This window comes from Gavia stellata, chromosome 16 (assembly GCF_030936135.1).
Source record: "Gavia stellata isolate bGavSte3 chromosome 16, bGavSte3.hap2, whole genome shotgun sequence".
NCBI lineage: Eukaryota > Metazoa > Chordata > Aves > Gaviiformes > Gaviidae > Gavia > Gavia stellata.
In genome coordinates, this window is record NC_082609.1 from 1,490,763 (window position 1) to 1,503,559 (window position 12,797).

Genomic DNA, 12,797 nt, shown 5'->3' on the forward strand with positions numbered 1-12,797 from the left:
CAGCTAAAACCACTGCCAACAGCATCGCTAAACATTTCTGCTAATTCCAGAAAAGAATAAAACGAAGACGAGGTGCTGAGGGCTGTGACGCTGGTATTGGTCCTTACCGCTTACTGAGGTTAGTGCTTGGGTCTGTGTCATTCCCTGCATAAACTGGCCTCCTATTTGTCTTCAATACCGGCTGCATTAACATTTCACCTGGTCCATCCTTCGTCTGGAGGGAACATCATCAAGACAGTAAATCGATCTCTTAATTTTGTAACACTTCAGAACAATGGCCTTTTCCAGAGAGCTATAAAAATTTAAGCTTTGGAAAAGAAAACGGATGGACATCTGCAATTGTCAGATGTACTGATATTTCAATATTACTTTTGGCTTTTGATTTTTAAATCAGAAATACGATGTTAAATGGCAATCACTTGAGTAACGAGGCATACAACACAGCATCCTTATTTTTTTTGCACAGAATGGACTCTTGGTTTGCCTGTCATGGCAACATCCAGACCCAGAGGAGAAAAATCATTTTATCCATTTAATGATATATAATCAGGATATATCTTATAACACATTACCTTAATGTATTGTATTTATAAACATACACAGAAAAGGCTGAGAATCACTAATGGATAAATCTTATTAAGTAGCAATTTGCCATTTTGTTGGTTCGTTGGGCAGCGCTGGGCAGCCAAAAGCCGGGCATGTTGCTCCCACTCGGCTTTTTCGGGGCTCCTGTTTGCTGCATTGGAACATCTGGCAGGCAAATGGAGCCGTCATCCCCTCCTCCCCAAGCTCCGATCCTACTCTAATCCCAACGCTACTCCACATTTCCAGAAGAGCTGGTGTCAGCACAACCGGTGGGAGATCACCCGAAGTGCAGCAGGTCCCCGTGGCAGCTGCAATCACAAAGACAAACGCAAGGGCTGCGATAGCTCGCTGCGCAGAGACCTTCTGGAGCAGCACGTGTCTGAGAAGCTTTAAAAAACATCTCCGAGTTTACTGCTGTTATTGCGAGCATAACAAACAATTTGGATCCAAGACCTGGAAACCTGTTCAATCTCCAGAAACGATTTCACTTTTTGGATTACACACAGGGTTTAATGGTCTGTGTCGGACGCTCTGGCAACACAGAGCAAACCATAATTTACCAGTTGTTCCGGGAACCTTCAGAAAGTCCCTGTTTTGCTGACTACAATTCCAGACTGCACGTTGCTCCCGAGGCACATCGGAAGCATCGCGCGCGCAGGGCACACGTTAATCCGGAGGTACCGCTGAAGGGAGCACAAGTTCCTCTTAATCAGTGAAGACACTGGATGATCGTCACTGTATCCTGCAGCATCCTTCTCTGATACTTTTATGGCTTCAGGACAAATATCCTTCCCCAGGGATAATCTCAGGTGGAAGATGAGCCAAATCTCAGGTGGGGTGACTGCAAATGCAGGCAGGCGAGCAGGGAATGCTGACTAACCCCCCTGAAACCCTCCCAACTGCCCTGGCAATCAGATAAGCCTACTGAAGCGACCGTGGAAACAAGCTGCCAGCAGTTATTCAGACCAAGAGATGTCATCACCAAGCTTGCCTTTTTTTTTTGTGGTTACACAACGACAACAGTAATTTTGACAGGAGAGGCATTCCACTTACCTGGGGGAAATATAATGTAATACCAGACAGTTGCTGATTGCCAGGAACCATTCAAATCAATTACATTTTCCCTGCGAATGTACTTAATCATAAACAGTGTCTGTGAGTCACCGGTGTAAAACAATATAAAGCACCAGCAGCGCAAGCGCCGGCAACTTGCATATTGCTAATCACCTACGGCAGCTCCTGTGGGGAACCTTCAATGAGCTCGAATCAATTCAAATTAAGAAATACACTGAAACAAAACAGTCCTAAAGTGGGAGCTGAACCGGCACTAACACTGCATTTAAGAGATTTTCCTCTCCCAGAGTTACCTCTTCCTATCTCCCTCCTTCCCAGGATCTTTTCCCGAGAGCCCTGGAGAAGTGGGGACATGGGTTCACAGGCGTTTCGCTCACAGCATCCTTGTGCCTCGCCATCTGCGAGCCCTGCGAGGGCAGCTCAGCACCCTGCAACTTCAGCCCTCGCAGCACCCGAGCGGCCCGGGCAGACGGACACCGTGCAGCAGGTACACCCACCCGCAGAATTAATTGGCGACGACTGTACGTAACCAACTTGCAGATTCACCCTTCTGCTGGTGCCATAAGTAACTTCTAAGGAGGGGGAGCCATCGAAGCGCTGGGCTACCGTGGGGTAGGAGCTATAATTTGGCTGGTGAGCAAAGACGAGCCCTGCAGCCCACCCAGACGTGATCGCTGCAGAAATCTGTCATCGATTCCTCCACAGATGCCAGCTGATGGAGGGCTCGGCTGGCACAGCAAGAGACTCGGTTCAGGCAGAAAAAAAATCAGCGTCTAAAGACATGTTTCTATAAGGGCCCGCAAGGGAAGGGCTCCATAAAGCACAGCGAGGGGAAGGGAGATAAAACACGCTCACAGCGATGCCGTGCTGTTCGTGACGCTGGCGGCACAGCCGAAGAGCTCATCACCCCCAGAAGTCAGGGAGAGGCGGTAAATGCTCCTCTGCACCGACAGAGTGATGACAGACAGACGGAGGTGACCATCGAAGGCCAACATGAGGATTTATGCCGGTTCCTCCGCGCACGACCAGGGCTGGGGGAGCTGGGCTTCGCCCACGACCGCAGGTTCATCACCGCTGCTCACACGCCCCTCTGCACAGCAGCTCGTAATTAAGCCATCATTGCCATTACATTCCATGTGGAGGAGAAGAAAATAGCTCCTCCATCCTAAATAAATACCATGGCCTTTATGTGCCCGTGAAAGCAATTTTTCCGAGACTATGTGAACCGCAGACACTGTCTCCCCATCCCCGCTGGCGGAGCTTTTGATGCCCCTTTGCAGCCCCATGCAGACGTGGCCCGGGACTGCTGCCTGCACCGCACGTACCGGAGGCTCAGCCTCGCACCTTAACCCACAAGAAACCCTTTATGCTGAAGACGTCTACAAGCAAAACCCCGCACCGGAGCCACGATGCCACCCTGCCACGGCAGCCCCGGCCGGGGGCAAGCCTGCCGCTACTTCTCTCTTTGCAGCCTGAATGCGCAAATCAGTTATTTCTTTCCAACCAAAACCAGACAAACAAAAGATTGTAAACAGGGAACTGTCTGAATTTAGAAGAAAATGGCATTTTTTAGCACCGCCGTTTGCATGCAGCCACCCCACACAGCCGGCCGGGAGGGACAGCCAGCACCATGGCCGCCCCGAGCCGCCTCCGCTCCACTGACAAAGAGCATCCTTACAGCCGCCAAACACAAATGCATCATAATTTAGGAGATCAACGTTGTAGATAAAGCCAGTACTTGAATAAACCCGGATTTAGTCAGAAAAGCAGGAAGCCAGCCTAGGCCTTTGTCTTGCACTAGTTTCTTTCAGTGCTCATCTCTCTTGAAACTATGGACAAATTCCTATTAAACAATGTAAGGGGAAAGAAAGGGGGATTTCTGTAATGGAGACACGGACATGCCGACTCACACTGAGGTGACCGTAAAAAAGGCTGGTTACCGCAGTGCTGGTTACACAACTACAGCCCGAGAACCGTCAGTTTTGGAGCCTCTACACCATATACCGCGTCGTGTCCATGGCTGGTGGGAACGCCTGGGAGGTGCCATGCCCTCCCTGGCACAACCCCTCCGTGCCGCTGGCCACGGGAGCGAGGGGGACCCTGGGAGAGGGGGCTGCAGTTTGTAAAGAGAGACGAATTCATTTTCATAATGAATTGCACGCAAAGAAGCAAGTGAAGCCATTACCTTCTCATGGTTTTCTATTAAAATTTCAATCACGATGTTCTGAAATTTGATGTCCATAATGGCAGCGACTGTTTCCTCTTGAGGTCGAAGCAGTGTTGGCCCAAATACCACACCCAGATTAGCAACAGTCATTAGGTTCTGCTTGTGATTATTTGCAACTCTGGAAAAAGAAAAAGTAAAAAAAAAAAAAAAGTAGGTGATGATAGAACTAATCTGCACAGAAACCCCCTCTCTGCCTCATGGCTGGCACAAAGCTGTGTACATTTTTTACACTCCTGGTGAGCTCCTTGAAGGCTCAGCCATGTGGAAAAGTACAAATTTAACTATTGTGTTACTAGAGACCTTTCAGCCCTAGTGAATTGACTAATCCCATAAAACCCCGACGCTATGCTGGCCACTGAGTCTCATGTTGCAAACCACTCCCAGGAAAACATCTTGAATCATAATGCTTAAAACCCTTCTAAAAACAAATTGTTGGACCTCTGACACACGCTGCTCTCCAACTGAATGAGTGACCTAATATGTTCCAAAACCCAATTCCTTCTCACCCATTTAAGCTTTTGCCTGCACCAGAGGTCAGACCCATCCAGCGCAACCAAAACAGGCTGGAAGGAGAAGATCGGGCTTTACTCCCAGACCCACGTGCACGCACACATGCCCTTCTCCGCCCTGCCGTGGAATCTGCCCGACATGGACACCCGCTCTCCCAGGGACGCACCGGCACTCGAGCCTTCCTCCCTGTCATCTCCATCTATTTTTACAGTCGCGAGTATTGCAGGAGCAGATCAGTTCAGCAAAGTGAAACAGCTTGCTCTGAGGACCTGGCACCGTGCCTAACGTCTGTTTGGGGGTTTACTTTGGAGTAGCTCCGGTCTGGGCCCTGGTCTTAGTGGTGCAAAGCATCAGCAGCCCTAATGGGGCACGTCCTCTGCTCCAGCTCAGCCCCTGAGAGCCCCGCTGCCCTGCACCGAGGGCACGCTGCAATGTGGGACGTAGCCCGGAGGTCCCCAGGCTGTGTCCGACCGGGAGTGGCAGGGGACCCAGGTGCTCGGCTGCTCCGTGGCAAACGCCTGATTGAGGCTCGGACCAACCTCACCAGGTACCGTGGACTCCGGCTGAGTCAGGTGCTGGAGTCACACAGCGACACATAACGCAATGGCACGTGCGCGGGTGACGCACCGAGGACCTGCGGCGGAAGCCCTACAGCCCCATCCCCCCGACTCTCTCTTGTGGTTTTCTCCTGACCTCTTCAACCAGGAAACTCGATGACTTCAGGCAGTGCAATCACACAATTTTAGCTTAAGGGGTTTTTTAAGTGTCTTTTCCCTTTACTCTTTCTCTCCCGTTTTCCCTGGACAAATGCACTAGGCTAGCACAAAGCGAGGCTGAGACTCAGATCTTGCTGGATTGTCTCAAAAAGTTATTGCCATAAACTTTTATTATTGATCTCAGGGCCAAGACACCACAGTGCTCATTTGTGTGCACACTTAGCTTATTTCAGCACAGTGTAAGCTAGGGCTGGCTTAGAAGAAAAGATGCTTTCCATCCTTTTTCATCCAAATCTCACTTGACCCAGCGAAGAACTCTTCGTTCCTCAGCCCTACATACAGCTCCTTAGGCAGCAGAAGAGGACCCCATCACCGAGGGATGCTCAGGGGCCCAGCACTGCTGGCTCAGCTCCCCAACAACGGCAACTTCAGCTCTGTTTTCCGTCCAGACAATAAGTCTCACTTCTGGTGTGTGTTATGTCCCTGGAGAATACCCAGAGCCATCACCTCCACCAAGCCTGGGCTTGGGTTACAACTTCAAAGGTGCGGAGGTCTCGGTGAAAGTCCCTTGGCAGCTTTCTGGGACCTCCCTCTTACCCATAACTTCCCCCACTGTCAGGAAGCTCTGAATATTTTATCACAAGTGTCTGAGAAAACTCCCGTGTCAGTAAACTGCGGTGCTGTGGGAGATGGGCTGCCCCAGCGAAAGGCTCCAGTTACGGAGACGATAACCCGAGGAGGAAGGAGCCCTGCGGCGGCGGCAAGGCGAGGCGCTGCCCGGCGGGGCTCTGCCACCCCGCTCTCCCCATCGCCTCCACCCAGCCCGGCTGGCCGTCCCCGTCCCCGGGCGGGCGCAGAGCCTCTCCCCGTCCTCACCGACAGCAAGAGCGGGCCAAGCTGCACACAGCGACGCCGGCACCAGCCTGCCCGGACCGGCAGAGCTGGTAGGGTAAAAGCAAACTTTCTTTAGGGGCTCACAACCTCGCGGGGCAGAGAGAAAGGTAGAAGTCCAACAGGAAACTTAGGAATTCTTACTTAGGAAAAAACTTGCTTACCTACAGGAAAAAACCTCCTACTTATATGGGGATGCAAACCTTTTCCCCCACTCCAACCCACCTCCTTATCAAGACATTTACAAATACTGATGACGTTTTTCCCTTGCAACAGCATCTATATTTCAGACCCCTGTTCGCATGCTCCTATTTGGATTTTGCAAAACACAGTTGTAATTCAAATAGTTTTGAAAAGTACTAATAAAATAATAATTTTAATGATCTTCTGTGGTTAGTAAAACAATGTTCATTTATAAGAAAACAACTGAATTGATCTAAGTCTTACAAAATTAGGTCCCTCCATTTCTCATTACCGTTACCATGTAATACATCACTCTAATAAATTGCATTGTCATTGACTCATTACGGCTCGGCAGCTGTGCACGGTCCTGTTAATTATTTCAGGCTAAACTATTAATGGCTTCCCACCCAGGAGGCGGTCCTGCAGCACCCGCCGCAGACCTGGCTCTGCCCTCTGCCCGAGGAATGCCCACGCGCCCAGACGCGGGCGCTGGCCCTCGCCCCCGTCCCGCAGTCGGCACCAACCCCTCTTTACCGTGTTTGCTTTGCATTTGTGAAGTGTGGGAGCCATTTTGCAACTGCGCAGGTCTGGTGGCACATGAACTTCTGCTCTGTACCACGGGTACTTTTCCAGCAGCAGCCTCCACAGCGCTCGGTTACCAAAGCTTGCTACAGAACATGATTCACCTTTCACATCCTTCAAATTCCACATCCATTATCCACATGATAATTTACTATAAATTATACCTCTTCATCACCCTTTGTACTAGAAAATAACGCTGCAGTTTCTAAAGATGGGGTGTTCTCATCCCAAAGTGTGCTTAATGCTGGTGCTTTTCAGCAGGCATTGTTAGTGCCATTCCTGAGCTGCCCTTTAGAAGGTTTCCAAGTATTTGCTGTATTTTCCTTTTAACCTGCTGTTTCTTTCTGGCCCCCAGTGCCAGTCTGAAAGCAATTGCACTAATATTAATTTAGATGGGTCCTTTTTCAGTTCCCTCTCCATCCACACTTCGCAGAAGTCACTTCCCGCACAAGCAGGAGGTGGGAAGCAACAACTAATGGAGAAACGTGCAGAGCCACCTCTTAACTCCTGCTTGGTGCTTGCAATGTGCTGGGCTATCACTGGCTTTTGGACTCTGGGCTATTCTTCCTCCTCGCAGCACACGATGGTTCCCACGTGTCTCCAGGATCAGCGGGAGACCAGCCCGGCAGCGTGGGACAGGCCACGGAGCCCCTCGACCGGGGGAACATCTGCACTCCAATGCATCACCGACGAGCAGCCCTGCGGAGGGACTTCGTTCCGTGAAGACCTGACCCACGTGGTGCGAACCCAAGAGGCGTGCTGGCTACTGCCAGCCCCCAGCCAAAGGAGCTGGAGCCCGAGCTCTGCCACCCCGAGGGGACACCCTGGGCCTGGAGCCGAGGGCTGCTGTGGGAGCACTGTCCCTGCAGCTGAACGGGCGGGTCGTGGTTCCTGGGGGTGTCCGTGGACACCCGCTCACTTTACATTCACTTTCAGAAAAACAAGGGAGAATGGGAGCGGAGTAAATCCATGTTGTGTGTTAAATTAGATTATGCCTGGGTTGCTTGGATACTGTATAATCACCGGCATGACCAAACATAATTTAATACTGAGTAATTGGTAGTCAAGCTTCAGTGCAGAGAAAGCATACAGGAACAGTAAATATTTCTTTGTTGCACTGGCTTGCAATCAGCATCGTGTAACAGAGGAGAAATACAGTGGAGCCGAGGGTGCTGCAGGCTGGGGGAAGAGCTGCACTGGCCCTCTTTTATTTTACAGATGTTAAAGACTTAAGTTTCTTCAGGCTGGTCAGCCGCTCATATTTATTTTCACAGAAATCCAATTAAAGAACTCATTTGCTTCTCCAGTGACCTACAAAGAAACCTGTATTGTGGGAGCAGCAGAGAACGCTTGGGTGCAGCACGTGGGTGCTGCCCACTCCTCCCAGTAACACGGCCGAGAGCCGGCACCAGCCCAGCGCTGGGACCCAGCACCAGCTGCAGGCACCGCAGCTTCACACCACGCACAGAGCCGAGGGCGACAAAAAGCGTACGAACTTGAGACTTCTGGGCTGTGAACTGGCATCAGTGGGATTATTTAATACCGGCGGACACGGTCCTGCTGCTACGTGCTGTTACTGCAACGAACACACGGCTCTGAGCCGGCTGCCCCAGCCGCGCCGGGCGGCAGCGGCAGCAACGGCCTCTCCCAGGGATGCCACGCGGGCACCTGGCTCTGCTCCCCACAGAACTCTTGCTTTCTGTGGCTGGAATTACTTTGTGTATGTATTTTATATATAAAATACACATATATAAGCCTCAGCCAAAGAGTGCTGTTATTAGTTCAAATAACTTCCCTGATTCAGAGAAAAATCTCTGAGAAAACAAGCATCTGAGAGGGAACAAAGGCAAAGCCTGGAGTGCTTCTATTTCCATGCCTGGGACAAACCTTTGAAAACAAAGTGCTTGTTATGGCTGGCCTAACAAGACCTTTTAGGATGGAAAATAATGCAGCTAATTCATATTGCTACAGGTAAAAATATATTTCATGTCTGCTACCACCATTAGAGCGTCTATTTAACGTGAAAAGCCAATCATTCAGCGGGCTAGCAATTCCCAAAATTATTCAGGCTGCGCTGGGTAGTTTGTTACAAATTAAACACTTACATTTAACTCTGGACATGCATGAAAGACAAAAAGCACAGAGAATGCAGACAGTACGCCGGGCAATGGAGGCATCTATGGATCCACCATCCATTTGGTGGTGGGTCGGTGTGTGGAAGAGCGGTACTAACGCACGCCGGCAAGACCCAACCGAGGCAGTGGTCGTGTTCCCATCGCGTCCTTGCAAAGAAAATCGTCTCGGGGGGAGTACAGCTCCCGGCCCGGGGGAGAGGCTCAGCACGGCTGCTGGGCTTCATTCAAGCGAAACCCTGCAGTCGGTGTCCCTGCCCCCCCAGCTCCCCCATTTCCACCCATTCCATTCGGATCGCGCACGCTGCCGGACAGAGAGCCGGCGGCTGCTAGCGCACAATTGGTGGTATTTATCAGATAAAATCTAATGAGTTCTGGGAAATGTTCCTGGGTGCATTCAAGTCATCCCTGCACATTATTGAGTTTAATTGGGCTGCAGCTGATGAGCGCGTAGGTGGAGAGCCGGGCGAGGGCCGGGCTGGCCGCCACGCCAGCGGCTCCCGCTGCTCTGCTTCGAGAAGCCGGAGGGGCTGTGCCCTGGGAGAGAGCGGCCCTGTGGCTCCCTGGGGACTGCCCGCTCCTCGCTCAAACCCACCGCGGGTTACCCAGCCCCGGCAGCCCGCCCGCCTCGGAACGCCGTCCGACGGCTGGGAGCGCAGCAGGCGTTTTATTGCAGGGACATTGTAAAACACTGTGCTGCAACGCAGAGCTTTGAAACCCGTCTGTGCGCGGCCACCTCCCTGTGCTCGAAGGAGGACTGACCGGCACTGGCATCCGTGCCGTTCCTGCTACCCAAAACCAGGGAAGCCCAATACTCAGTTTTGTCAAAAGCAAACTCAGGTCAGGAAAGAAACAGCTCAAGTTTTAAGATAAGACTAGTAACAATCATCATGAAAATATTTAAAGTTACTAAAAGGAGATTTTTTAAAAATCAAAGCTCCTCTCCTGCAATATCAGAAACATTGGAGACTGGAAATAGAAATTCTTCATCAAGTGCCGTTGTAACCACAAATGCCAAACCATTGCTCACAGCAAGAGAACCAAAAAGGCTGTGGCCCATTAAAAAGAAATTACACCTCCAGCACTAACCGCTGGTGTCCCAGGTAGCTAAATGGGTCATTCGTGCATTCGGATAACCGTTCCTAAAAGGCACATGCGCACAGGAGGGAGATCGATTCGCAGTGGCCTGTGGCAGACAGCCGTGCCGCCGCGAGGAGCAGCGGGGAGCGGAGAACCGGGGAGCACGACCAGCTCCGCTTCATCTCCCACGCACAGAAACGATACGCTTACAAATTGCATAACCATAATTTATCCTTGTCGTGTTTATTAAGGCTCTGGATATGCCTGTGCTCTTCTGGGCTGCTCTTGGATGCGGGGAGCTCTGCGAGGGCCAGAGGAGTCTGGAGCCGCGGGAGGACGAGCTCGCTGGGCTCGCTCAGCTGCCACGTGGTCACTGCATGTTCTCAGCGCGCAGGAACAGGGACGGGAGCATGGGCAAAACACCACCACACGCAGCCCAAGCTTTTGCAGGCTGCAGAGGCTCACAGCGTCGCAACTTCTACAGCACCGCCGCTCGAGCGAGGAGCGGGGAGAGCCAAGTACTGAGGAATGCAGATGGAGGCCAGCGGATCCAAAAGGAGGACAGATCACCAGGGAAATACAAAACCTCCCAGCGAAGACAAGGAGAAACTTTCTGAACGCGGTTGACAAAACCTTCAGATACAACGTCAAGAATTAAAGGGGGTTTCAGCAAGCAGCCGCATTGCTCTCGGGTTTCCCTGCTCAGCTGGGACAAAACATGCGCCTGCACTGTTTCTGGGCGGTTTGACTTGCTCCGACAAGACTCTTTTTCTCCCGGGTGAATCTGGCCACAGCTGGATGCTTGGGTTCACTCCCAGGGAAAAAAAAACCCACTCATATCACACTGAGCAGATGCAGAGGCCAAATGTGAAGTTCAGTATCGGTAAGCCTAATCAGTGTGAATACCATACGTGCTGTGACTTGCAAAGAAAACACATACAGTGCTGCAACGCGCCTCTGATTCAGGCTTTCCAGACCAAGCCGCCTCGGTTTCCAAAGCCGTCCTCTCTGGCTTTGGGCAAGCTGAGGCTGATGGGAGGTCTCAGGGGGACGCGCTGACAGGAGGATCCCGAACTTGCTCGCCAACCCTCAGCCCAAGGCTGCAGCAAGGCACGTTCCCCATGCCCCGGCACAGTGTCGGCAGTGCCGCGGCTTTCCACTGATGCCCCAGTGAAAGCCATGGGCATGGCCACGAGTTGACGTGAAAACGTCACAGCTGTTTCCACCTGCCAGCCAGCCAAAGGGGACTTCACCCTCAAACTTCCCCCGGGGACGGAGCTGGAACGGGGCTGCCAAGGCTGCAGACGCTGTCCCCTGTGCCGCTGCCACCCCGCAGCAGTGATGCCCTGTTTGAGACTGGCACCCTTGCCGCAGCCCACGGGCACAGCAGGGGATCTGCACCCTGCCCTAGAGGGGCCAAACCCCAATGCCACGCCAGCAAACTACACGTTGACAGCACGCAACCAAGAGGCAACACCAGGTGAATGCAATTCCCATACCCCACACCCTGAACCCCAGCCTTGCGCTTCTTCCCTTAATTTCACCTGTATGTGTGCAAGCACAGCATTCACTTATAACTTCACTCTGCTACACTCAATTATGTCTTTCCTCTTTACAATAATAATAGTTATTTCACCCATTAGCAACAGCCGCAGCGGCTTGTGCTGCAGCAGCGCTTTGGCCGGCTCCAGGCTGTGCCTGCAGCCCTGCAAGAGCCGTCCCATGCACGAGCACCACCGGCCTCGGTGCCCCCAGCAAAGCCCTCGCTGTACGGGCAGGTTTTCCACTGAAATCTGAAATCTTCAATGCTTTCACACTGCAGTAAGCAAACCTACATAGCCAGCGGGGCAATAAAAGCCTGAAAGAGCAAGTATACATTAACAAGAAATCCTTTGAAAGCTCTGCCGCGACGGAAAGCGACATGCCGAAGCCTACCTGACAGAAGGAAAACAGCCAAAGTAAACGGGCTTCCAGAAAGCCTCCCAGCAAGAACCGGCACCAGTATTAGCACGTGCAGCTCCCACTGCTCTGCAGCCCGACGGGGGCTGTCCCGCCAGGGAGGCACGGGAAATAACGCCCAGCCCAGAGGCAGGCCGCAGGGTGAGGGGCAGAAGGTACCCTGGTGTAGACCTGTATATTCATGCAAGTGCATTGGCCACAGGGCAGAGTAACAAAGCAGGTTTTTTGACTGTTTTTTCTTCCAGCTTAGAGGTATTTTGGAGCACATTCGCTTCACAAATGCAAGATTAGTGCCCTTCCCTCCAAAACACTGAATTCCTGAGAAATTTGCTTAAATGGAAAGAAAGGGAATACAGAAATACCCAGCTTTGCAGAATAAATTAAAGTCATGGTTAACAACAGCAGGGAAAACGCTTGTCCCGTCTTTGCCAGTGGAACAAGGTTTTGCCCAACAGTTGGAAAAATAATCCCCCCCAGACTTTGTGCACCCTGTCACACACACGTGGGCAAACCCGCTCACCCCATGATGCCCTTCCTACCTCTCATGGCAGTAGATAACCGTCAAACTGCAACAAACTTCCATGGAACTACATTAGAAGAGTACAGTAACTGTTGAATTTAACAAAATAACAGCCTGCTCATCGCCAGCCCCACCGTGGGGCACCCGCGCAGCCGATGGACGGACCCTCCTGCCACCTCCCTCCACGGGGTGAGTGAGATCAAGGGAGCAGGAGCCAAGAAACGCATTTCCAGACTCCTGTGCCCCACAGACGTTTGTACGCACATGCACACGTAAAGCCCGTGGAAAGCAGGACCGGTTCCCTCAGCTCAGTCCTGAACTGCCTGGAGTCACCTACC

At 51.8% G+C, this 12,797-nt stretch overlaps 1 protein-coding gene across 3 annotated transcripts in view; it reads right to left on the minus strand.

The window, feature by feature from the left end:
- The window catches only part of ARHGAP26 (Rho GTPase activating protein 26), a 151,788-nt gene that overhangs the window by 45,875 nt on the left and 93,116 nt on the right, over window positions 1-12,797 (minus strand). For all 3 annotated transcript variants that reach the window (XM_059825154.1, XM_059825153.1, XM_059825155.1), the window contains exon 18: window positions 3,845-4,004. In XM_059825154.1, coding sequence (XP_059681137.1) covers window positions 3,845-4,004 — 160 coding nt within the window. The remainder of the gene's footprint in view (window positions 1-3,844; window positions 4,005-12,797) is intronic.